The 25,573-nt window shown below is 45.1% G+C and overlaps 2 protein-coding genes and 1 long non-coding RNA gene across 6 annotated transcripts in view; 2 read left to right on the plus strand and 1 right to left on the minus strand.

Moving 5' to 3' along the window:
- Positions 1-1,037: 1,037 nt before the first annotated feature.
- On the plus strand, positions 1,038-13,029 carry LOC112994156 (C-terminal-binding protein 2). Of its 3 annotated transcripts, XM_064521226.1 has the most exons (10): positions 1,038-1,289; positions 1,733-1,817; positions 2,414-2,568; positions 2,668-2,812; positions 5,334-5,540; positions 6,159-6,373; positions 7,153-7,283; positions 7,433-7,560; positions 8,155-8,275; positions 9,364-13,029. In XM_064521226.1, exons 1-10 carry the CDS (start codon positions 1,038-1,040, stop codon positions 9,533-9,535), a joined length of 1,611 nt encoding a protein of 536 aa, XP_064377296.1. In that variant the 3' UTR covers positions 9,536-13,029. The 3 variants fall into 3 exon arrangements, with proteins under 3 accessions (XP_064377296.1, XP_064377297.1, XP_064377298.1); XM_064521227.1 differs by lacking the exons at positions 1,038-1,289; positions 1,733-1,817 and adding an exon at positions 2,055-2,207; XM_064521228.1 differs by lacking the exons at positions 1,038-1,289; positions 1,733-1,817 and adding an exon at positions 2,148-2,168.
- Positions 8,924-16,248, minus strand: LOC135330047 (uncharacterized). The gene is made up of 2 exons (XR_010391808.1): positions 15,882-16,248; positions 8,924-13,952 (listed from the first exon to the last, which is right to left on the minus strand). It is a non-coding gene; the product is annotated as an uncharacterized LOC135330047 (long non-coding RNA).
- Positions 16,200-25,573, plus strand: part of KDM3B (lysine demethylase 3B) — a 56,287-nt gene continuing 46,913 nt past the window's right edge. The window contains exon 1 of one of the 2 annotated variants that reach the window (XM_064521211.1): positions 16,200-16,530. In XM_064521211.1, coding sequence (XP_064377281.1) covers positions 16,360-16,530 — 171 coding nt within the window. In that variant the 5' untranslated portion in view covers positions 16,200-16,359. The remainder of the gene's footprint in view (positions 16,531-25,573) is intronic. The other variant, XM_064521212.1, reaches the window with a different exon arrangement.

Below are 25,573 nucleotides of genomic sequence, written 5' to 3' on the forward strand. Positions count from 1 at the left end.
CTCTTCACAGCCATCAGGTAACACTAGTAATAGAAACTGGACAGCAGCCGCGGAGTGGGTAAGCTAGAAAATCTTTGCGGTACGGTGCAGCTCCCTTGCATATGCAACATGAGCAACTGTGGTGACCAGCTTAAGAGGCTGGACTGCGATGTCAGTCAGTGCAAAACTGGGGTCAAACCCTCCCCCAGGAAAGGCAGCGAGCATCCTCCACCCAGTGGAGCTAAAAGCAGGACCTTACCTCTAAAGGTACTGCGCGGGATCCACTACATGGGATGTGGAGATGCTGGGCTGGATATTGTGGTGCTGATCCCCTCACAGGACCACAGGGGACATGTGGGAAATATGGCTGAAAAGGTGGCATGGCAGAAGTAGAGCTGTTCTGACTGGCTCCCTGTTCTGTCTCACGCAGAGAGAGCTTCCTGGGAAGTCCTGACCCCAAATCCTAGGATCAGCCTTCCAGGCAACACAGGCCTTGGCAACCACCCTTCTGACAGACTCCTTGCAGCCAAGACACCTCTCTGAATGCCAAACTGCGTCTCAAACATCTATGGAGGAGACTCTTTCTTTGGAAAAGACTTCAGTTCCCCCTCCCAAGAGGCACTGCCATTTGCTCTCTGTTCCTGAGGAACTGCACTGGCAGAGCAGAGCCAGGCCCACGACACCTGTGTTTGCAGTTTTGGCCAAGCCTCCGCTGTCTCTCTCCTGAACGCACAAGACGGTAATGGACAGAGTCCCCCTTTCTTCAGCCTGAGCCTCGCCTGTGAATCCCATCTGCAAGCTCCTGGAAACTGGGGGCACCTTGGAGCCTTGCACACTGCACTGCTGCTTCCCACTGTCCCATTCGATTCTTGCCCTCCCCACAGAGCCCCAGTGTCTCCGTGCCTGAACTGCTGAGGTACCAGCAAAGCCTCCACGCAGCCGCTCACAGCCTGCTGACTGGGACTTCAGAAAAGGTGGCTTCAAGCAGCATCACAAGGTGAACATGAGATAGCACAAGCCCCGGCCCCGCTTCTACGGGATGGTCCAGGTGAGTGGTGATGGGGCAAATAAAGGGGCAGGTGCAACAGGGCAGCCCTGCTTTCCATGTTCTGAGGAGAGACGAAGGATTCGGGGCCTCGCCTCTACAAGCAGCAGCGCAGAGAGAAGGACTGCCCGGCGCAGAGCACGTGCGGCGCCGCGTGCCCCCCTTCTCCTTCTCGCCACTGCTAAAGCTGCGGCTGGGCCTTGGGAGAGAGGCGCAAGAAACTACGCGGCTCCTTCCACCTGTGCTCGTGGGGGTCTGCAGATCGGTAAGCCGGTCTCGGCCGCGTCTCCGCGCAGCGGCAGCGCCTCTCGCCCTGTCCAGCACCGGCCGGGAAGGGGAGCGGCCGGGAGGCTCGCCGAGCGCCCCCGGGCCGGCGGCCCGCGCGAGGAGGGCGGCCCGGGCCCGCAGCCGGCGGCGAGGAGCGCTGTTCCCGCCGGAGCGCGGGGCTGGCGGCACCGGGCAGAGCTGGGCCCGGGAGGGGCCCGCGGCGGCGCCCCCGGCCGCAGAGGCTTGTGGGCAGGCGGCGGGGCCGGAAGCGGAAGCGAGCGGCGCTCTGGGCGGCGGCGGCTCTATGGCTGGCGGGCGGGGCGCGGCGCGGCGCTGCCCGGGCCCCGGCCCGGCCCTTCCGCTTCCTGCCGGGAGCCGGAGCGCGGCGGCGGCGGCGATCGGAGCGGCGGCGGCGGCGGGTGACGGCGCCTCCCTTCGCAGCGCCGCGGGGCTGCGCGGCCCGGCCCGGCGCGGCCCATGGACCGGCACAAAGTGAAGCGGCAGCGGCTGGACCGGATTTGCGAAGGTGAGGCGGGGCGAGGCGGGCGCCCCCCCGCGGCCGGCCCGGCCCCGCGTCCCGTCCCGCCCCGCCCCGCCCCGCCCCGTCCCGCCGGTGCGCCTCCGCGCAGGCCCTGCGGCGGGGCCGGCGCCGCTTCCTCCCGGGAGCGCGAGTGGGGCCCCGCCCCGGCGCGGGGGGACGCGGCGGGGCTCCGCGGGCCGCTCGGGGGGAGCTGGAGCTGGAGCCGGCGGGCGGCGGCGCCGAGGTGCCTGCGGGGGGGCGCAGGCCGGTCAGCCCTGCCCGTGACTTGAGCAGCTGGAGTGAGGCGGCACGGCACGCTCGTCGGCAGACCTGCTCCGTTATCTCGTCATTGGCAAAGCATGTTTTCCGTCATTTACTGAAGTAGTAGCAACAGAGGTTTCCTTTTCTTTTTGGTTTCTTTTTCCTGAAATTTGTTTGCTATTTTTCTTTTGTTTTGACTAGTTCCTACCTAAATACTACAGAAGTTTAAAAGACCTGGTGGTCTGTTGGACCACTGTAAACACATGTATGGATTCATGCAAACGATGGCTGCAGAATTCCTGTCTTTCGTATAGTCACTCACACCGACTTTTTTTTAACAGGCATACGACCTCCTATTGTGAATGGTCCAATGCCAGCTCGTCCTCTGGTTGCGCTCTTGGATGGAAGAGACTGCACTGTGGAGATGCCCATCTTGAAGGATGTTGCTACAGTGGCATTTTGTGATGCTCAGTCAACTCAGGAAATCCATGAAAAGGTGGGAATGAAAACATGCAAGCGTTTGGGCATGGAGCTAGCTGACTCTGCAAGAGTAGTCAAAGTAGAGATTGATTGACTGAGACTTTTTTATTTGTAGGTGCTGAACGAGGCAGTAGGCGCTCTGATGTATCACACCATTACTCTGTCTCGTCAGGATCTAGAGAAATTCAAAGCCCTCAGGGTCATTGTGCGCATTGGCAGTGGCTATGACAACGTGGACATTAAATCGGCTGCAGAGTTAGGTATGGCAACACCATTAGGGCTCTGTTGCAACTATAACTGAATGTGAAGAGGAACACCACACCTGTTTTTCTGCTTTTTAACTGAGTGCATTTAAAACCTTTAAGTAGAAAGATTTGGAGCTGCTTAGTATCAAGCATCTTTGGGAAGAAGAAAAATGTCCGAGCTGGTAGGTGCATTGAAAGGAAGATTTTGGGATCTCAGATTACTCTGCTGTAGATGTCACAGAGCCTCTGCTTTTGTCTGGTATTCAGAAACCTAAATACAATGTCTAGATAATTTCTCCTTGGTGAGGTAATTTGGGGTTGTTTGTGGGGAAAGCATTGAGCAAACAGTAATGTCTGAAAGCCTGCAAATGTTGATGTAGGGTAAACTCACTGTAAGTACTCAATTGTTGATTTTTCCTGTTAGTTTTTATATGCAGGTAGGTTCTGATTCAGCACCTTATTATAGATCCCTTTAGAAGCTTGGAGTTCAGGCATGTGAAGAGTCTCTGGGTCAGATGACAAAAAGCTGCTGTTTGTTAAACACCTGGCAGTAAGGCATTTGGACCTTGTAGTCTCCTTGGGGAGGCCCATCATTTGAATGCCCTGTGCCGCCTTTTTTAGGGTTGCGTCCATGATTTGAAACCTTTCCTAATGCAAAATAGGTTTAAACTTAAACCAAACGCAAGCATGTATTTATAAAATTCAAACAGGCAACAAAATTTCAGTATCTGTAAGAACAGGTAAGTTGCAAATAAATGAAGAACACACATCTGCGTAGCACTTGAATTAGGTGTAAAGAGTCTTTGCACCTGAATGATTCAACTGAATATTCTCAAGTGTTCCTGGCAAGGTCTTTGGCTCTCATCCAGTCATTACATGTTCAGGTTGAGTTCACAGAAGCTAGTCCATGCCTAGGGGCTCTCTGTTTTTTATAGTCAGAATTCATATTTTTTACTCGTTCAGATTCAAAGCTTTCCTTTTTCCTCCCTGCCACAATCATTAACAACAGGTTGGAGTTCTGTTGCCATCAAACTGCTGCTTACCACTTTCACTTTGGAGGGACAGTGTGGTGTCCCTTAGGCATGGCCATATCTGTCTTCTTATGGATGTCTTCCCTGCTTAGCCAGGCCCTTTAATTCATTTTTGAGGCGTGACGCCATTCCTTATGAGTTCTGAATACTCAAAATAGGACTGAAGGGCTGTGGCATGTGTTTGTGTTTTTTTGTGTTTTTTACGTTTATACGTTGTATTTCATGTAAACATGTTTGTATCTTATCTAGTTATGTAACAGATAAAGGTAGGTAGCTTTTCTGAAGTTAAGTGAGATGTAACCAGTGAACAAGATTAAAAGAAGTTAGGTTTCCGTCTCCCTTCTTCGTCTCCTCTGTGTCTTCTGTGTGGCATTATGGCACAATTGTGAAAGGAGTGGATAGGGAAAAGGGGTCTGATACCTGGGACTGTGTATGCATATTGCTCTCCTCGTTCCCTTGGGAGAGTGTGGTCTGAGTTTATTTGAATGTCTGCTTTGTCATAGGCTTTCAAGAGGGTGATGCATTGCTCAATTGTATGTGTCTTCAACCATCACCCAGATCTCATTCCTAGCTTTCAGATAGCTGGTGGACTCTTGAGGAGGAGGAGGAGTTGCCTTGGTTTGGCAAGTGGCTAGGGTTACACTGGGGAAGAGACCCAATTTTGATCTAAGTAGTTGTTTCCAGAAGCTTTGTCAGCTGAAAAGCTCTCTTCTGAAGATGTGCCCTTTCAGGAGCAGAAGATCCTTGAATAAAGGAGAGTAGCAGCGCAGTGATGTTATCAGCCTGTTATTCTGGTAGACTGCTCAGGAATGATCAGGTTTTGCTGTAGTGCCCTGACATTTTTCTATTTGCTGTCAGTAATGTGTGCTTTCAGGACCTTAACTCTGGCATTAGTAATATACCTGATGGTTCTAGCCATGGCTTTTATGGTGCCTTGTGGCTGTATGTTGATTCTAGAGTGGGAGCATTGTGTCGCTATTTTTAAATGTAATTTCAAATGTATTTCGAGAAGCACCTATGGCTTCTGTCTGCATTTAATGAGTGAGTTACTGTCACTCCTGGGGAAGCTGATGCTTGCAGTGAGCATCTGGAGTGTGAGGCCTGAAAGAGCTCAACCATCTGTCTTGTTAATTCTTCTACAATCTGTCAGTTAATCTGTCAGGAATGCCTCTGGTGTAAGCGCGTCTTTTGGATGCAGACCTTTTGAAATACTCAGTTTCTTTTGTCACTTGTATGACCCAGTTTTCTCATTTCAGCCTGTTTTTCTGGTGATGGTGACAATCTAATGGATATTATAAGCAAGGAATGGTATTTTCTGGAGGTTAAAATGCTGGCTGGTCCCATCCATGTTGCTATAGAATCAGCTCCTGAAATGTATCCTGTGTGTTTTCTTGGCAGTAGTTCTGAAGCACAGAATTATCTTCTAGCCCTTGTGCCTGAAGAGCTGTATGTTGGTTTAGTTCTGCGATGCTAAAAAATCTTATTTGAACTCTATGGCTTTGTAGGCATTGCAGTTTGCAACATCCCTTCCTCCTCAGTAGAGGAGACTGCTGACTCCACCCTCTGTCACATCTTGAACCTCTATCGCCGTGTTACGTGGCTACATCAGGCTATGCGGGAAGGGAATCGAGCCTCAAGTGTAGAACAGATTCGAGAGGTGGCTGGAGGCGCTGTGCGTATCCGTGGGGAGACTTTGGGCATCATTGGACTTGGTAAGTGATGGGGATTGTTAGACTTAAAAAGTGAACTGTGAATGTTTTTGGGAACTTAGGAGTCACCGACTGAAAAAAATGGTAATTTTACAGCTGTTCATTGTGAAACGCACTAACTCATATGGAATGCTAGTGCCCTATTCTGTGATGCTGGACATCTTCAAGAGTTGGGTATATGTCACGGGATTGGGGTTTTTCTTCCTTATTCAAATGGTTAGAAAAATTGGAACATTCAGACAGCTCTTCTTAGTGACTGTTTCCCTATGTGATAAGCTCTGTATCATTAAAAAAGCCACCTGAAAACTACCAGTTCCTTCCTCAAGCTCTTGTAATCAGGTTATTACTGCCTTACTGCCTCAGGGTACAGATTTGACTTGAAAAACACCTCCTTTTAGGCTAAATGCAGGCTATTGCATGGGGAAAGACTAGAGTTAGCAGCATGGGATCAGCACTGAATAACCTCCTCTGGATCCCTGTGGCAATCCTAGGGGGTTTCCAGGGCTGCAGTACCTTGGGCCCTGGCAATAAACTCAGTCTAGGCTCCCAGTCTCCCCCAGTATCTTGTCTTTAAAGTGTGTTTTACCTTTCCTTGATGATTGTGGGTTTTCTTTTGTGAAGGCCGAGTTGGACAGGCAGTGGCTCTGCGAGCCAAGTCCTTTGGCTTCAACGTGATTTTCTATGATCCATATCTGCCGGATGGAGTGGAGCGATCCTTGGGTTTACAACGAGTAGGAACCCTGCAGGATCTACTAATGCACAGCGATTGCATCACATTGCACTGCAGCCTGAATGAACATAACCATCACCTCATCAATGACTTCACTATTAAACAGGTGCAGCAGGAGCTTGGTTTCCCCCACAGAACACTGTGGAAATGAATGCGAACGCAAACTGCTGCTTCCCCAGAGGCTGAGAGCGTGTGAATCCTGCTGCCTCTGCTGTGTGCCTCCTGCTGCCTTCGGGGGCTGGGAGCGTGTGGATCCGGGTGCCTGTGCTTTGTGCTGTATAGAATTTCTTGTTAAGAGAAGAATAGGACTGGCTCTTTTTGCTGAGTAATTTCATTTATAAAGAATGTTTCAGGTGATCAAATAGTTTCAAATTACCTTTAAAATGAGCAACTGCTGGTTAGAGCCAGGTGTGGTGTGGCTGGGACTAAGCTTCTTTATACAGCTCTGCCAAAGCCTCTCTGCCCAAGCCCACTGCAAAGCCAGTCTCGGGCTCTACTCCAGTAGTCTGTGAATGCTTTTCAGTGCTTTCATGAGAGACATCTGAACATCAAAGTCCAGCTTTGTACAACTGGATACTTGATTCATGTCCTCTTTCTTTTTTTAAAGTAATAGGATGACTATGGAGTGCAAAACTTGAGCTCCACTTCTACCCTTGTTGTCTTATGGTTTTATTTGTTTTTAAAGCAAATTTCTCAAGCATTGCTTGCAGGCATTTCCCCTGTGGTTAGCTTTGCAGTGAGAGCATTCCTAGTCTGTTCTCTGACTGTCCAGGCCTCTTCTAATCACTGCAGGCTCCTGCTCATTTCCAGTAGACTTCCCAAGATTCACTTTGCTTCCATGAAAAAGTCTCATTCTCAACCCACTTAATTTTTTTCTTTTTCCAGATGCGCCAGGGCTGCTTCTTGGTGAACACAGCCCGAGGAGGGCTGGTAGATGAGAAAGCCTTAGCACAAGCCTTGAAGGAGGGGAGAATCAGAGGAACAGCATTGGATGTGCATGAGTCTGAGCCTTTCAGGTAACACTACATCTGTGTGCCTACTGCTGTTCTGTGACTCTCCTGCACTGGATGATTCCTTAATTTTATTTGAGTTACGGTGATACCTGGGAGGACAGATGGGGTTATCACTTTCGGGGAGAAACCACATTTGTTTTTTTCCATCACAGCTTTGCTCAGGGGCCCTTAAAAGATGCACCCAATGTGATCTGCACCCCTCACACAGCCTGGTACAGTGAGCAGGCTTCCATTGAATCCAGAGAAGATGCAGCTAAAGAGATCCGCAGAGCTATTACAGGTAATGAGGAAGGTTGTGTGCTCTGCAGCTGCTGCTGGATTAGGATTCTTTTGTCAGTTCACTGCAAGGATTATGGAATGGGAACTGCTGACTGTTCCTAGAACTTAAACTCAGTGATTTGTCTCTTGAACTAGAGTATGAGTTGATAATTGGCCCTTTGTCTTGCAAGAATCTTGTAGCTAATGCTGGAGTGGCACTTTCCCTCCTTGGAAAGGCTTTGTACTTCTCACCTTGTACATCTTCTAAATTCTTTGCAATAATTCCTCAGACAGTTATACTGTACACCTTATTCTGGAGTAGTGCACACTGCCTCCTGGGGAAGGTGAGGCCTGGCAATTGCAGTTTACATGGCTACTAATATCTCCAAGATCCCAGAAGTGGGAAGGAAGGCTTGGTTTCTTGTATTCTCCAGAGATCAGTTGTTCATAAGAAGAATCTCCCCTGCCCGGTGTTATCCTGTGGGAAGTAGATGGGAAGGGATGTTGAGCATTTCCTTTCTGCCTTCCTTTGCAAATACTTCTGGAAATAAGTCCCTCCTATTTGTCTCTTTGTTTTTGTTTTGTTTTTTGTTTGGCATTTGTGGTGCTCCTGCAGGTCACATACCTGATGCTTTGAGAAATTGTGTTAATAAGGAGTATTTGCTGTTAGCAGCTCAGTGGTCTGGTATTGATCCTGCAACTGTCCACCCTGAACTCAATGGAGCTGCAGCTTACAGGTGAGATACGTGGGTTGTCTGAGTTACCGCTTTTATGAACAGATACCTTCCTGCTGAAGTAGGCCAACATCTTTCTTTGGGTCTGAGAATTGCTTATGCCTGAAAGCAGATGTATTCCTATATGGTCTGTGGTACAGGCTCTTTACAGAATTTAACAGCAGCATGTAGTCAGTTGGCCTAGAGACACAAAGCTGCCCTTTTGAAGCTGCACCAGGATTTAGTGTTTTCTTGATTGTGTTTATTACCAACAGGGTACCAGTTAATTTTTCCAAATCCCTGCAAGATATGCCCAAGAGACTTCTTAACATATGAAAACCTGCTAGGTGCCTGAAAAGGGATCTGGATCTTAACATTCAAAAGTTGTTCATATCATTACGGCTGCATAAGCAAAGAATAGTTATTTCTTATCTATACCGCAGGCTTGGGCTATAAATAAGAGAATGGGTTACAAAATACATCATTCAGTGAATGAGGCATTGGCCTAAACAAGGTGTATTTCAGGTTATTCGTCTGTTAGAGACCTGCCAAGGCATTGTGGGCACATTGCTTCCCCTCTGTTTTTCTCCGATCTGTAAAGTAGGAAATATATTCTCTGAGATATCTACATAGCCCCAGATATATTCAGAGAGAAGACAGAGGGAGGCAGAATGGAAGTAAAGGGTTTATTAGACATTTATTAGTCTCTCCTATTTTTCCTCTTTTATCTGGCTGTTAATTTAGCTCCTTAATTTCTTCTGTCTTATAGCCTAGTGAGGGATAACTGGCAGCTTGCACTTCTGCTGGTGGGGAGGGAATTTCCAGCCCTTCAGGGAACCTCCATGCAGTGTCTCACACTGTTTTCCATTGCAGATGAATTTTGTACCTGTCTTGTAAATGCTTAGTATGTAACCTGACCTTATCTCTGCCTGTCTGGTATTAGGAAATAACTGACACCCTCCAGCCCTGTAGATATTTCCTGTGTTCTATCTCTGAGCAGTTTTGCTAGAAAGAGGGATTTGTATTCAGTAGGTGGGTGAGGGCACAACTCCTTTCCCCTTGCATAACTCTTTTGGACAAGCGTGTAATTTCAATGTTTCTGTTGGTTTCAGGTTTCCTCCGGGAGTAGTGGGAGTAGCAAATCCTGGGCTGCCGGAACCACCAGTAGCGGAGGGGATTGTAGCTCACGGGATCCCTTCTGTTTCTCACTCTGCTCCGCGTACCCCTTCCCCAGGAGAGACGAGCAAACTGGATGCAGACAGAGAGATTCCTGCTGACCAGTAGCAGCATTTTTCTCTCCTTTTCTCTGGCAACAGAAAAAAATAGGAGGGTATGTCCTCCTAGGACCTTCTTTAACACCCTACAGAGACCGTTTCCTGTTCATACAGGACAGGAGAATGCATTTCATTACTGGCAAACTTTAGCTCTTGCCTTTATTTTGTAACCCATTTAGTTTTAATCTCTTGATGAATCTTTCTCCTTCTCTGGGGCAGGGCAGCAGTGACCTTGCCTCCTCTTGGAAATACTTGGTTTAACCAATGTGGTTTCCCATATATCTGCCTCAGTTGTCTGTAACAGGGAACTGTCCTTGTGCACTTGAACATAGGAGAGGTGGAGCTGCCTGATCAGGGAGGTCCCCTGGTGCTCCTGACAACCAGACTTCAGTGCACGTTTCTCAGTTGTGACGTGTAGCAGCTTAAGTTTCATTTGGCTGAACCTCGTGAAGCATAGGTATGGGGAACATCAAGACAAGATTAGTGAACTGGAGAGGTTATGAGTATTGTCTGTATTATGCCCTAGGCAGAAGGCAGCCTAGGCTCAGCTGTGTTACCTTGCGCATTAACCTCAGTAAGGTTTCTGTGAGAACAGGCATGGTGCAGGCATTCCTAGTTCTTGATCGTATGAAGTTTTGTCTATGCAGTATTAGGCCTGAAGGTAAAAGCAGAAATAGTGACAGCCTCAGATTCAGTCTTGTAAATGATTTGGAAATGATTACAGTGTCATCAAATGTGTTCTGGTGGCCGGTGTGTTTGTGAGGCTTTAGAAGAGTTCACCCTGGAGTCTGTGTACCTCAGAGAGAGCAAGAGAATGTAGAAATAAGAGAAACTTGCACCAGAAGGACAGCAAATAGCAATAATTTGCAGCTGCAGTCACTGGTTCCTCGCATGCATGTACCTCACAGTCTAATGATGCTGTTTATCCACAAAATAACTATAATGTTAGAATTCTAAGCTTTGTCTGTGCTACAGAATTTCACTGGCATAACTGCATCAACTAGAAGTAACACACCAGTGCTGGTGACGCTTGCATCTGTGCTGATGGAGAAAGGCAGCTTTTTAACAGTTGACCAAATTACTCTAGTTAGTGTAGCTCTGCTAGCATATACTGCATCTCCAATAATGGGCTGTGCCACAAGGGCAAGACAGAGCTTTTTAATATGGGTAAGCCCTGCGATACAAAGGGAGAAAGAGAACACAATTAGCTTATCACCTGAGGGCAAGGCAGGATTGTTTCTTTCAAGGCTTCTTCCACTTCTCTGTCCCAAATGATTGAGTATGCACCACTTCTTTGAGGGAGGAGTCGTCTTTGGCATGACAGGTTCCACGGGAGAAGATTTTTCTTAATTCTGAATCTTCCTTTAATTTCATCTTCTTAAGCTTTAGTTATGGCCTTTCCATGCACACAGAATTGACAGCCATCTTGAGATACAACAACTCCTGATTGATTTCTGTTGCTCAGGTATATTAAAATAGGTGCTGTTTCGGAGACCTGTGCTATGTGTGGGCCCATCTGCCCTTTCTCCCTCCCTTTCTGTGCACCTCTGGGAGCTGAACAGCTGGGAACACAGTGGGAATGCAACTTGATGGATGAACAATTCTAGTCTTGGAAGTGTCTAATGATAGAATTGCATACGATTCAGTGAGGGGTGGACAAAATCATCTGTTTAGGCTGTTCACAGTTTGGGAAACTGAACAAAGCTTTCAGACTGTAAGTTTTCAGGCTTTTTTCTTTTTCTGGTTGTAAATTATTCTCCAATCCTGCCTCCATATAGTGGCTTACTGTGTAACTTACTGCTGATACGGTGAGGTGATTCATTCCTTCTCCCCCACCCTCCTTGGCAATTCAAGGAAAGAAAATAGGCAGGAAGTAAACTTCAGGTGTTTTTCCTATGGATTTTCCACTTTAACTGTTTAGCGCTAATGAGATGATGTTAGTTCTGTAGTGCTGAGTGTCTTTTTTGATAAGGTATTTGCATTGGTACAGGCTCTTGGGCTCTATGTTTTCCTGAATGATGCTGATTCTACTTAAAATTCGTGTACCTCTTTGGCTGCTCAGGTTTAGCAGGCCAGACTGGGGCTTCATAGTAGGCACAAGTTAGAGGGGAACTTTCTGAGCAAAAGCCTAAAGCTCAGAAGCACTTCCTTTGGAGCTGTACCTGAAATAATCAGCAGCATTTCATCTTAGTTCTCTAAGAAATCTAAATTTAACAAGCTACTGGCTCAGAAAGGTCGTCTTCTGATAGGCTGATGAGAAAAAGATTTCTTTAGGAACTGAGAGCTGATTTTCTTTCTATTGCTGTAGTAGGGAAGCAGTCTGTGAATAACTGCTGTTTTCTTATTTGCTGCTGAAAATTTCTGCCCTGCTTAGAGGTTCAGGCCTGCAGATTATTTTCTGGTAAGGGGCTTCTAGTTATGAACTTTGCAAATACAGGGGCTCAGAGTCCATTCATCTTGTCTCTTCTAGAGCAGAATGCAAGATACATTTTAAGAGGCAGCATTTTTGGTTTTTTCCAACTGTAAGTATCTCTGAAGACCTGTCAAATAACTTCTCTGAGCAGAGGAGAAGTGAAGAAGATCTCATCTGGGGGACACTGAGTTTCTCAATTCTTATATTTGGTGCCTAGATATACTGATGACTGGTAAGAGTAGGACTAAGTAAATAGTGTCATAAGAAATATTTCTAACTATGGATATGGAGGAATTCAGCCTGACAGCACTGATGATGGTGGCTCTGTTTTATCCAGTACCATGTAGGCTTCTGATTGGATATGAAAGCACCTTCCCACTTGATTGAAGCCACAGCAGAAGATGCTGAGGTAAAGTTAAGTTGAGTTATCCCCACCTCAAAGAAGGGCTCTCTTTGTGCTTGTAAAACTACTCCACTCTTATGGCATTAGTACCTCTGGTTAATGTTGTAGACTGAACCTACTATCACAAAGAGCAAGGCTGTTCTGAACAGATTGCTCAAAGAAAGATTTATCCAATACTAAAGTACTGTGTGGTCTTCCCCATCCCCTGAGTGCCAAATCCTTCTTTGATAGCACCCTCTCTTGTGTGATACACTGGTTTGCAGCTCCCTCTCCCAGGTTTAGTGCAGTATAGAGAAATGGAAGGATTTCTTTTTTTTTCTTAAAATACCATCCTTCAGAAGTAGTGTGGAGCTTTAATCCCAAAGAACAGAAGTCTCCCAGGGTGACACAGGAGTGCCCTATCTGCACTAATCTGCTTACAGGAGGTGCTCACACTGTCCTAAGGTACATTCTGTTTGTCAGGGTCACTGCTGCTGACCAGCTTTTTTATAGAGGACTCAGAGTTTCAGAAATATATTTTTGTAGACAATGACTAAACTGTGAAACGTTTAAAAAATAAAGCATGTAAACAAAAACTTACAGCATTGTCCCCTGTACAGATGTTTTTCTCACTTCAGTTCTCTCCTGACTCATTAGAAAATGTTTGATTATTTCTTGGATATATTTTAATAAAGTTCTCCAAAGAACATGGCTGCTGTTTGTGGAGGGGTAGCCTGAGATGCAATTTATTTTGAAGGGGAGGGTGGAAAACCTGTACAGGTAAGGGGCTGCATCAGTCCCACTTTGCTTCTCAAATTAAGTGAGTCAGATCTTCCCTACTGTTACTCTCTGGACCCATCACTCTGGCAAGTGACTTCCTTTGAATTCTGGAGGATTGGCCATCATTTGAGACTGGAGGGGGCTGAACAGAGAAGCAGACACCTTACTGGTTAAGGGCCAGCTCTGGATGTAGCCTGACGTTTGTCTTATCACATGACTTATGACAAGCTGATACTATGGTGAGTGTTTTTGCAGCCTGTTAAGCCTGTAACAGCAGTACTTGTCTTTACCCTTTTACAGTAAAATAATACTTGAAATTAGCACATAGCAAAATTAGCCTGGGAAACTTGCTGCTCTAAGGTATAATAAAAGCCAATGCAGTAGAATTTAAAAATGGTTAATACTTATGTAGTTAAGAGAATATAAATTTAATTTAATTCATATTATATGGCCTACACACCCTGTGTCAATTATTAATTTAAGCTCGGAAACCTCTCCTGTTCTTCGTAGATTATACCACTATTTGTATAGCTGGTGTTGCTCACTTTTGGAACATCCAGCACCATGTTCAGGAGATGGAGTATTGGAACTGCTGGTAATTTCAGCATTTCTTGGAGCTAGTGGAAGGGGAAGGGGACATAGAACCACTTAGAATCTCTTGTATGGTGGTTCTGTTTCTAATGTGTAACTAATAATCTTACTAATTGTTTCAGTAGAGAAATTAAGACATGATGGTAAAGCCTGTCTTGGTCTTCAAAGAATGTAGTACACTTACTAGGGCAATACTCTTTCCACTTAAACGCAAGACAATGGCTCTGTTATCCTTCAGTAGTGTTTCGTTCATATCAGCTCCTGTAGTTGTTTAAAAAAAAAAAAAAAGCCTTAGTAAAACGAGCAGAGTGTAGTAAATCAAAGCTCGCAGATGCTACACAGCAGAGGAAGACAGTGCTGAGTTCTGGTACCACTGATGTTTGTATTTGCATAAGTATTAGGCTTTGAACATTAACAACAACAACAAAATGCCGTGCCTCTAAAAGTTGATGTTATAGCTGAATGCTGAGACCAAGGAAGCATCCCTCTGACTAAATGACCTGTCCCAGCTGAAAGTTCTTCATGTCATTTAGTATCAAACCCTTTTGTGAAGGGTATTCAAATAAAGCACAGAGGCAGCTAGGAACAGAATGTGTTTTGCCAAGATGTCATGAGTTACAAAAACCACATGCAAACATGCAAATTTTAGTTGGTCACTAAGGAAAAATTTTCAGTAAAGGGATGGGGTTAATCTGACATGTCAACAAGGACAAAACGCAGACTAAATGGAACTGCCTGCAAATGTTTTGTGTTGTCTTACAGAATTTAATGCTTCAAAGACAATTGAAGAAAACCCTTACAGTTGTTGAAACAAAACAAAATAGATATTTGAAGCTGGAAAGTTAATTATTTGCATAACTTTGGGGAATGCATGTAGCTATCTTTCCCAGAAAACAACAAGCTTTGTTATGCTCAGTTAAAATTTTTCTAGCTTTGTATACTAAGCCATTAGTGATACCTTTCTCAGCTGGATTAACACTCACTTATACAGAATATTTTTCCTTGAGTAACTATTTATGTGGTCACACCAAAAATTTTACTTTGTTGAGGCACAATTAATTTTTAGCACTCTCATTTAAAGCACGTCATCCTGACTCCCAGTTATCTATGTAACTACTTTTTATAACTTTACTAGTTTTCTGTAAAGGATTCCACTCCTCTACTTGGATTCTTTCTATCAGTTGCTATTCATATTATGGAAGAAAAAAGGTTAAAAAAATATATACACAGACATCAGGTTTTTCTGGCCTTTGTTATTGGAGGGAGGAGTTCTAAAATAAAACAGAAGCAGATCAGTGCCAGGCCTTTCTGATAGACCTACTCTTGAAGACTTCATCTTTTCATCCACCTGTCATAGCATGCCTTGGAATCTGTTTTGAGAATAGCTATGGCTATTTTTGGTCCAGACTGTAAGGATGACTTTTAAAAGGAAAATATATCAAGGCTTGTGCAACTTCTTGCTGTTTTCTGATGTATTAAAAATCTGGAAATTTGTATTTTTTATAAAAATATAAACACCAAAATAGTAGATTAACTTGAATATTTCTCTCTCTTAACAAGCATAGGCACAGCTAGTCTTTAAGAGAAGCTTCTTGTCTTTTTTTCACAAGTTATTAGATTGAACAAATGTAACAATGTTTCAAGAAGGCTGAGAAATCACGGATTCCTCTTGTGAACAGGTATGTTTTTCGGTGTTCCATCTCAGAAATGTATTTGTTCTGTGCGGTTGGTCAAACTACCAAAAGCAGACCCAGCCTCCAAAAAAAGACCAAAACCAAAACCAGAAACTTCTGAGCCTTCTCTAGACATTGTAATTCGTCTTTGACAGAGTTGAGAGAATGACTTTCACAGAGTTAAGCAGTACGTGCACAAGCAAAATAAATGTTTTCCCAAGAGTATCCTCTGATATTAAGTGTAGGAACCGGAACGAGGAGTGGCGCCTATCAGCGCTGTTCTGTCTCTGCACCGAGTAACTCCGCAAGCAGGGCTGTCAGACCTCGCCTTCCCTCTGGCAGCGCAGGATCCTGCCGTACTTTGTGTCCGCTAAGCGCGCCGGGGAGGAGGGTCGGGGCGTTCCGCCGACCGAGCTGAGGACAGTTCAGACGCATCCTCCGGCCGCGGCCGCAGCGCCCAGCACCGCAGTGACCGCTTCTCAGCCGCCTCCTGAAAACACGGCCCAGCCCGTCTCACCTTGCAGCGAGGCATCCGGGCTGGCGACGGCCGCACCCCGAGCCGCTCACGTCGCCCCGAAACATCCCGAACCGCCGCTCGGATCCCGCGTCTGAGGCCGCTCTAGCGCCGCCGCCGCGCCGGACGCCGCCTCCCGCCCCGGGCCCCTGCGGCCCGCCCGGGCGCTGACCCGAGGCGGGGCCGGGCCGGGGCGCTCCTCTCCGCGGCCCTCGCCTCAGCGCCGCCCCGCCCCGGGCCGGCCCCAGGCCGCGGCCGGGCGCGAGCGGGCAGCGGCGGTGGCCGGGCGGGGCGGGGCCGGGGCCGGCGCGGGGCATTGTGGGGCAGAGGAAGGAGGGGGAGGCTGCGCGGGCGCGGTGCATGCCGGGACGGGGGCGGGCGGCGCTCGGAGGCCCAGCGCGGGGCAGGCGCTCGCTCGGTGTTTCGGGGCGGCGGCGACCGTTGGGCTCGGGCCGGCTGCGGAGGCTCCTGCCCGGCGGGGATGGCGGACGCGGCGGCCTCGCCCGTGGGGAAGCGGCTCCTGCTGCTGCTGGCGGCGGGGCCGGGCGAGGGCGAGGCGGCGGGGCCGGAGCCGGGGCCTGCGCTGCCCTCCCGGGCCTGGCGGAGCGGCACGGTGCGGGCCATGAGCGGAGCCGTGCCCCAGGACCTGGCGGTGAGGCGCGGGGCCGGCGCCAGGGCGGGGCGGGGCGGGGGCCGGGCGCCCGCGGGGGCCGCTACGGGCCGGGCCGGGGCTGCGGGCGCGGCGGCGGCGGCGCCGGGGCCGCGGGGCGCCGCCTCCCCTGGGCGGGCCGCGGCCTCCGCGGGGCCTGCCCGCCGCTGCCGCCCTGCCGGGGGGCCGGGGCGCGCTGCGGGCGGCGAGCGGCGGGGCCGCGGCCTGGCTGCCGCGCGGGGGGGGCGGGCGCGGCCGGGGCGCCCGGCGGCCCTGGGTGTAACTCGTGCGGGCTTTGGGGGGGGGGGGGGGGGGGTTGTTGTTGGCTGCCACAGCCGGTGCAGAAAGCGAGTGTCCCTCGCTGAGAGGTTCAGACCTGAGCCCGCGTTGGCCATTTCGTTCCGTCCTAGATCTCGTTTTCCGTCATGGCAGCCCGTACGTTGTGTAATGTATTTACGTGCTGTCTTCGGTTTTGTTTGGCTGACTTCTGATAGCGCTCAGCGAGAGTCTGGGGTGGAGGCCTTCAGAAGGGCTCTGAAAAGGCATCTCTGCTGTTTCTCTTTGCACATGTCTGTTTTTCAAGTGTTCGCAATGAAAGCACGCTCTGGGTGTTTGGGAACCTTGGCTGTTGAAGTGAAATATTGACTCATGGGAGGGGGCTACAGTTCTGCATTTGTGAAGCATTTTATTAGCTCTTCATGGTTAGCTTTTTGAAGAGGTTTTTATTGTTGTTACTACAGTAAGTTTTTCAGGCTATTTGTAGAGTTCTAGCTCTAAGAAGCTTCCTTGACAACTTAAAGTGGTGTTGCTTTCTTTGGTCTTACTTTAAATCAAGAGTGGGTGTTTTGTTTGTTTTTGTTTTGTTTTTTTACATGCCTTAGTTCACACAAGAATGAATTCAGGGAAGTCCTTGGCTTTTTAGAAAGAGGTCAGGCTAGACCCGCACAACTAAAGCTATCGATAGGAAGTAGTGTGCTGGTGTTCGCTTTGCAAACCCTGGTGGCCTGGCACCCCACATCTGTCTCTGGGGAGTGGTGATGCACTTGAGCTGCTCCCTTGTTGGTTTGAGGGGGAGAATAAAACATACAAAAAGGGATCTACAAACAGAAATTGGGAGATGTGTTTGAGGCTCTGTTTGAAGGGTGAAAGCTTATTCAATCTAAGACTCATCGGGAGAGCTACTCCTGTAGCAGACTGCGTTAGACATGTGTGTTGGTATCCTTGCGTTATGGTATCATCTCCTAAATATGAGTATGTTGTAATGAATTTCTGGTATGCCTAATCTTATTACTATTTTGGTGGAAGAACTGGTGGAGTGTTGCCTTTATTTATGGATTTCTGTCCAACAAAAGGTAGTCAGTTGATTCCTGGTTAGTCATTGCTGTCCAAGCGTTTGACAACTGTGAGATTACCCTGACAAAGCAAAAGTCGCCTTCTGTACTTGATGGTATGGGAAATATATATTTTGAAAATTCATAACTTTCGTTAGCAGCACTGCAGTTCTTATCCCAATTCCTTTCATCTAATAATCTTCTGCTTAGCACAGTTTGTGTTGCAGCTGTCTCTAACACTACATAATCCCTGTACAGGGATTCTTGAATGTGAACTGTGTAAAAAAACTCAATGCAGAATTTCCAGAGTTCTGTAATGTGGAATATTTAGTGTTGTCATGGTACCTTCCGTGCATAATGAACACTGGTTTGACAATGATAACGATGTACTATCAGAAAAATTCATCATCTTTTCAAATTCGTTCAGCCAGAAGAAGTGAGGATTTGGCACCAGGCAGTCAACCACAGTTTAGGAATTACTGAATCTAAGATAAAGTAGTAATGTGGGCTGTGTCTGAAGAGGGCTAGAAATAGTTTATTCTACTCTTCTGGTTGCTTAAGTCTGTGCTTTCTCATAGTATTCTGTAGAGATGGTTTCACTATGTACCCCATAGCCTGATCGACATTGGCCTTTTAGCAATGTGAAACTAACTGGGAATCTATACCTACCCAAGGGAGAACACTGAAGGACAGATGATAGATACAGAACTTAAAGACTGTTTTAGCTGTTTTTTTTTTTTAATTGCAGTTCTAGGTAAGTAACTATTTTTTTTTTCTGGTGGGGTGAAGCCTTTCAGAGCATGATTTGTTTTTCTCAGTGTAAATTTGATTATAGAAAGTAGCTCTCAAGTATTCTCATTTGGAGAAAATGTGGAATAACCTAGTTATGGTTAGTCCACAGAAATAGAATGATTAGCCTTATTCGTTCCATCTTCAGAGCACCTGGAAATCCAGAGGAAAATCTGTTCTGCTGTTAGAAAACAGCCTTGCCTCTTCTAAATAGAAATAGATCCTACTCCTTTTCCCATATGACTATTAGGACAGAATTGTAAAAGACCCATCAAGGTTTAAACCTCGGTATCGTCATAATATTGTAAAAAGATGAGCTATTTTGCCATTAATGTGTAACACAACGTGAGACATGCAGGACAGTACTGCTTTTGCTTATGTCCAAATCAAGTATGTGAGATGATTATTTTAATGAGTAGGCAGGCTGTACAAATACCTTGTGCCCCAGACCTCCTAAATCTACTGTAAGTTTTGAACGGGATTTTTTTTTTTTTTTTTTTTTGAATAACCGAAATATGTTTATTGCAGCAGATAGATATTTTTTCCCACCTTTGTGGATTGTAAGTCATGCCTGTCATAAGTTTGTTTGTTTGTTTTTTTACATCTAAGTTTTACGTACTTCACACAGCACTCTGCACCTAGAATTCGACATAGTCCAAAGAGGTTTTCAATTGTATGCGTCATGTAGATCATGCTTTAGATTACTACATGTTTTTGCTGAAGCTGTATCTTTTTCTTCAGTAAAGTTTATTCTTAGCAGTTACTTGAATTATGGAGTAAGCTCAATTCTGATTACAAATTCACTTTACAAATGCCAGAACTGTTAGAGTTAGGCCATTAGATATCAGGGTATTTCAACTAACTTCTCTAACTAGGTCACACTGGAAAATCATATCATATTCTCTGAAGAATGTATGTATATGGATGAGTGATGCAGAAATTGTCTAGGGCTGCATGTGCTCTTAAGTGGCTTTGAGATGCTGCTTGAAAATCATCTCAACAATAGAGAAGAATGTGGGAGGACGTGCATGTACTGTCTGTACGGGGTAGGGTGTCTGCAAATTCTCACGAGCTGCGAGCCTCTTGCAGAATTTCGGTGCTCTCTGATGGGGACTTAGTGGGGAGGGAGGCTGCAGAGGCTTCCCAACTGCACCAGATGTTGAAAGAGGAGTTTGCAAATAGGGAGCTAAAACTGGGACCTTCTGGAAGTGATGGGAAGGCTCACAAAGAGCTATGATTGTGTGCGTCTGGGATATCAGATTGCTTCCTTTGCCACTGCTTCTACCTTCACTTCCTTCTGTCCTTCAGAGATGATCCTGCTCCGGGATCGTTCTTCCTGTCAGCGAGACAGTTGCGTGGGCTTGCGTTTTGGGGGGGGAATATGAGGGGAACGGACCGCAGGAAGCGGTTCAGTCTTTCTCTCCCTTCCTGAGCAGCAGCTCCTGCTGTTGCTGTTGAAGGCCAGATGCTAGGCTAGATGGATTTGGTCAGGTCCATAGGGTTTCTTTAACGTTTGTTATTATAAAATAAATGTTTTAGAACAAACAGGATGTTGAGCATTGTTTTTTGTAATAAGTTTGTACTTGCTTTGCAAGTAAAATACAGCTCTTTGAAAGATAGTTGACTGCAGAGCAACAAATGTACACTTGTTCCACTTATTTTACAGTACTTTTTTTGTGGTGGCCCAAGTACAAAGCAGTGAATGCTTGTTATGTCACAGTTTTTCCTGATGACCTTTCAAGGTTGGTGAAAGACACCAGCCTTGAAAGATTTCAGTTTTTCTGATGAGCAGTGTCTTTTGCAGCTCCATTCATTACTTTACTTTTCCCAGGGCTTAAAAAGGACAGGAGGGATCCTGTAACTACTTGTTTATACTACTGTAATACAGGGAACAGGAGTCATGCAGATGAATTGAATACTTCTGCAGTTGTAGCTTATGTAAGTATTTGTTTACGTGATTTATTTAGAAAAAAACAAACCCCCAAAAAACTCTGGCTGCTTTGGCAATGTAGCTGCAGTAGAGGAAACTCAGCACAGATCTCGGAAGGATTCTTGGTAGATCCGCAGCGGTTAGCGCGTTATGGACAAGGAGTGGTATGGAGACCAAGCCGACCAGCCTTCCCAGTCCGGTGTCACCCTTGGCGCAAGCCGTGTGCCTGTTCCCGCTCGCGGGGCGGTGAGGGGCCGGGCAGGCGGCACTCGGCGGCTGCGGCAGGAGCTGACAGGCTGGTCTCGGCAGCGACGTTGTTGGAGCTGGCAGCGGGACTGGGACGCGAAGGTTGTGGAGAAGTGGCAGTAACAAAGTTTGTGTGGCAGTGTGCAGTGGGTGCTCGCTAGCCTGTGCACAGCTGATTAGATGCTTTGCAGAGTCACCCTTACACGACGCTGATTGTGTCCGTTGGGTGCTTTCTCATCCTGCTGTCTGCCATGTTTCTATTAATCACGGCGTTCCAAGTTCCTGTTACCTCACCTAAGAAAAAGTTGAATATCATTTTCTCTTTTGTTTTGGTTTTGTTTTCTTTTTCTATTTGAGGATACTTCTTGTAATTTCTTGACACCTGGTGGCAATTACTGCATGTGTGCAGCAGTTCCAGTTTAACTGCGTTGTTCCTGGGGATTATGGAAATGTCCACTTTGAGTGCGCACCGTGCCTACATGGCATATATGAAGTACTCCCGATATTTCAGGAAGTATCAGACTTTTGATTGTGAGCTGTGCTGATCTGCGTGCATGCAGTAATTTTCATACATTTTAAACCTATTGGATTTGCACAAAATTAACGTGCTTGGGGATGTCCGAGTAGATATATGGAAGCCCTATGTTGAGAAGACAATTTTTAGGCAGACAGGTACCTGACATTGAGAAATGCTGCCTCTAATACAGGAAACTGAATATTTTACCTTTACAGCAATGAAAGAGCAGCTGTATGGATTGAGATCAAAGGTCCACCCAGCGTACCTCCTTCACCCCCCTCCTCGTCTCAGCCTGTCTTGCACTGGCCATAAGTGGATGTCCACGCACTGCTGTGAAAGGAATCAAAATTCTTAAGCCTTCCACCATTATTAGGCTGCAAGGTGCAAGTTTTCTGAAATGGAGCTTAGGTGGAGAAATGCACAGAGCATGACTGCTATGAATTTACATCAGTGAAGGGCAGTAAAATAACTGCTTGCTCACGTGATAGTGGATGCTCTCTAGAGCTGACTGACTTGTAAATACTCAATTGACCTTAGAGGTCAGTCTCCTCCTCCTCCTGCTTGCTGTAAGTTGCACCAGAATCAAAGTTTTCATCCAGATTCCCTAGTTCAGACTTGGTGACCCACGTTTGACTTTGGAGAGTTACTGCTCAAATAGACATACTGCTAAAAATACATATTCAGGGACCTCTAAATAGAGTAGAACAATCTTTATGTTTAATAATAATTGTATCTGAAAATTTTGTAGTGATATAAACAATATGAGGAATCATAGGGTTATTGCATGTTAAATAAATATAGTGTATTCAGATCCAGTTCTTGCAAGTGAATGCTGGCCTGTTACTATTTACTACTGGCAAAGTGTGTATTCAGGAAACTTCTTAAAATGTTTGCATTTGCAGAGCAAACCGTTTGCCTTTGAAGAAGTTGAATGTTTCACATTCAACATCTTTACAGGTGGAAGAGATCTAGAGGTTTCACCAAAATAGTTCTCGATGTTTTGAATGTTGTTTGTAGTGTTGAAATGCAATGCCAGCAATAAGAGAAAAAGGCTAGAAAAATAAAATATACTTTGGCAAAACCTTTAGTTTTTTCTCCATCATTGTCAAAACATAGCATATTTTCCCTTTGGCAGTTTATCTTCTTGAGTGGACAGTGCTGACGTATGTATTAGGTTTGCTCTTTACCAAATAAAATGCCATAAGCTGGCAAAGTAGAAACCATATGTTTTATGGTCTGTTTGATAAATATATAGCCACTTCATTTAGCTGATTTTTAATTATGGCTACAGAAAACAATAGACTCTAAGGGCTGTATAAATAGAGTAAAATTTAGCAAGCAGAATACAAATATATATAATCGTAATTTAGATGTCTGTCTCAACACATTTGTTGATATGTTTTTAAGGCAGTTGTTGGTGTCACACTTCAAATAAAAACAAAAGACCAAATCATTCATTTGTAATGGCAATAGTTCAACACTAATTAATGAGAAGCTTTTTGAGCTACAGACTAGGAGCTTGGAGTTATTTCATCATTCAAGTGGTAGCAGAAAGTCAGGTTTCTGTAATGGCTGTACTAAGATTTTTTTCTCATTTTTCAATTGAGATATCAGAAGCTTGAAAATAATTTTTTAGGCTTCTGGTCAGGACTGCAGTACAGCGCCTGCTCCAGGAATTCCTATGGAGTACTGGTATTTGCATGCTTTTTCTGGCAGGTTTAAGGAAGAGGACTGATTATTTGGTACCAGGTAAAAACATGTGGACTTCATTATATGGAACAACTTCTGCTTTAAAAACAAGCAATTATGGCAGAAAGTTGGGGGGGTTTGTTTGTTTGTTTGTTTTTCCCTGAGTTACTACTGTCTTAGTATGACAGTCTGTTTCCTAAACGTTTCGGATGAAGGAGAGGTTGGCCAGTGTTTTAACCAAACAACAGCTTCAAGAAATCTGTTCTATATTTTAACTTCTTAAGGCACAAGGCCTTCATTTTTTCTGTAGTAAAACTAAACATATTCTGCATGTGATATGTATATACATATCCTTTGGAGTGCTATGAGTATTCAGTACCTGTTTTATTTTGGCTGATCATCTTCATTGCTTCAGTGAAATCCTTGATTATTAGGCTGACCATTTTTTTTTCTTCAAGGTCTATATCACAATCATTCACATTTCGAGAATTTATTTCCAAGTGCACACTTCGATTGCTTCATGCTGCTAATAGGTACTTGAGTTGTTTACAGACCTCTTGTGTCTTTAACCTGCTTCCAAGCTGATGGTTTCAAAAATACTTCTATATAACCACATCATGTTCTTGTAGAAATACTTGAAGAAATTTATTTCCAAGAAGACTTAGCCAGTGTAATGTAAGTTTATGTATCAACAGTGTGATTATCTCACTCGAAATAGCTTCATTGGTTGTTGAATAGTTTTTTAACATAGTCATAAGATACATTTGCTAATACAGTAAATTCTCTCGGTAGTATTACAGAATACCCTCTAAGTAGTCCTAATGCTTCCAGTTTCAACTGCTGATTAAGAAACCAAAGCAAAACTCAGTTTTGCCTCTGTATAGTTGTTGTCTTGAGGTCATTGTGCATGTGACTTCAGTCACTTGCATCATTTGTTTTATGTGTTTGCTGTCAAGCTGTCAGTCTCTGCATCTATTAGATTGTGCTGCCTCTTTCTGATTAGGTGCTCTGCTTATGGCATTAGACTCTTAAATCAGTGGCAGAATTATTGGCATTTTTCTGTAATTTGTGTTTTCTTTTGAAATTGTTCGTATTGCAAATTTATGTGTAGTTGGAAGAATTCCTACTATTTCCCTCTTGTCATTAATTAACTGGTCATGCTTTTCTGAGGTAGCGCTGCTTGGTGGTGACTGCCTCATTGTCTGTATTCACTGTTAAGCGTTCTTTTCTAGCATCTCGCCTACACTAGATTACAATACTTTGCAAAACACAAGGAAAGTTGTGTTGGGGCGGGTTCCTCATATAGTTTTTTTTTTTCTTTGCCATTTCTAGATGTTTGACAAACCTTTGGCCATCTTTGTGAATTCTCTCTGAAAAACCATGTATCTGTTGATGTCTGTCTTGTTCATTTTGACTTTCATCACGGTATTCAGAGATGTTTCATTTGTTACAGTTACTTAGTATGCTAAGTGAGATTGAGGTGCATGATTCTGGAGAGAGACTGACAGTTTCTTAGAAATTTTCCTAAAGAACACAATCAATTTCTGCTTCAGAAGAATAGTTTTTCACTTGCGTGTGCTTTTTCCCTTGCTCCCTCTCTCTTTCTTTTTTGATTGCTGAGACCATGGCAAGACCAAGACTTTTCTTTGAGGTTGGGATTCTTTTCATTAAAATCATGTGGACTATCATACAATAACCTAAAACAAATATTTGGAAGTTTTTTATTAAACATTCTCCAATTTAAACCCTCAAATTCAGTGGAAATGAGTTTACTACTACTATATCCCTAATGTTTTTTCAAGGATGAGGCCAACTTGGAAAGCAGAGGAAAAGAGTGAGACAATCCAGAAATAGCAATTGAAATAGATTTTGCAGAGGTTGTGATTTTTAAGAACTTTTAACAACTCCTCAGGTTCTTCTCTGGTCTGCATAAGATACTGTTAGACTTGAGGCCAGAGAAGTGTCTAAATAAGTTTGCTACCTTTTGTGCCAACTTTTATCAACGCCATTATTAAATAAGTTGTGATATTTGCCATTTTAAAACCAATTGTTTTCATCTTCCTTTTAATCACTTCCCTTAGATCGCTTCTGTAAATCCCAGTCAGCCTTCCTCAGTTTCAGTGCAGTGCCATGTAAGCAGTCATTTAATGTTTTGGATGCTCAATTTCAGACTAGATGCAGCAGAACAAAGTCCACCATATCATATGCCAGCTATTTTTATTAAAACCATTCTTTCCCTTTTATCTCTTTCCATTTATTGCCATTCTTCTTTCGTCCTTTTCCCCTTGCCCTCACCACAAACTAGTTCTTATGTTTGGCAAACCACTGATACGATTTTAGTAGAGCTGTAGTTATCTGGCTATCTCTTCCTTTTTTGAACATCCAAACTATATTTACCATTTGCTAATTTTACAGCTATCAATGTTAGTTTGTTTTTAAAAAGCCTTCTTATCAAACCCGCAATTTAAGGTGGTGTTTTTCCTTCAGAGTTCTGACCTGGAGATTGTCATCCTCTTCTAGCTGATAATTGGTTATAGCATATTT

The sequence above is a fragment of the Dromaius novaehollandiae genome, chromosome 15 (genome assembly GCF_036370855.1).
Source record: "Dromaius novaehollandiae isolate bDroNov1 chromosome 15, bDroNov1.hap1, whole genome shotgun sequence".
NCBI lineage: Eukaryota > Metazoa > Chordata > Aves > Casuariiformes > Dromaiidae > Dromaius > Dromaius novaehollandiae.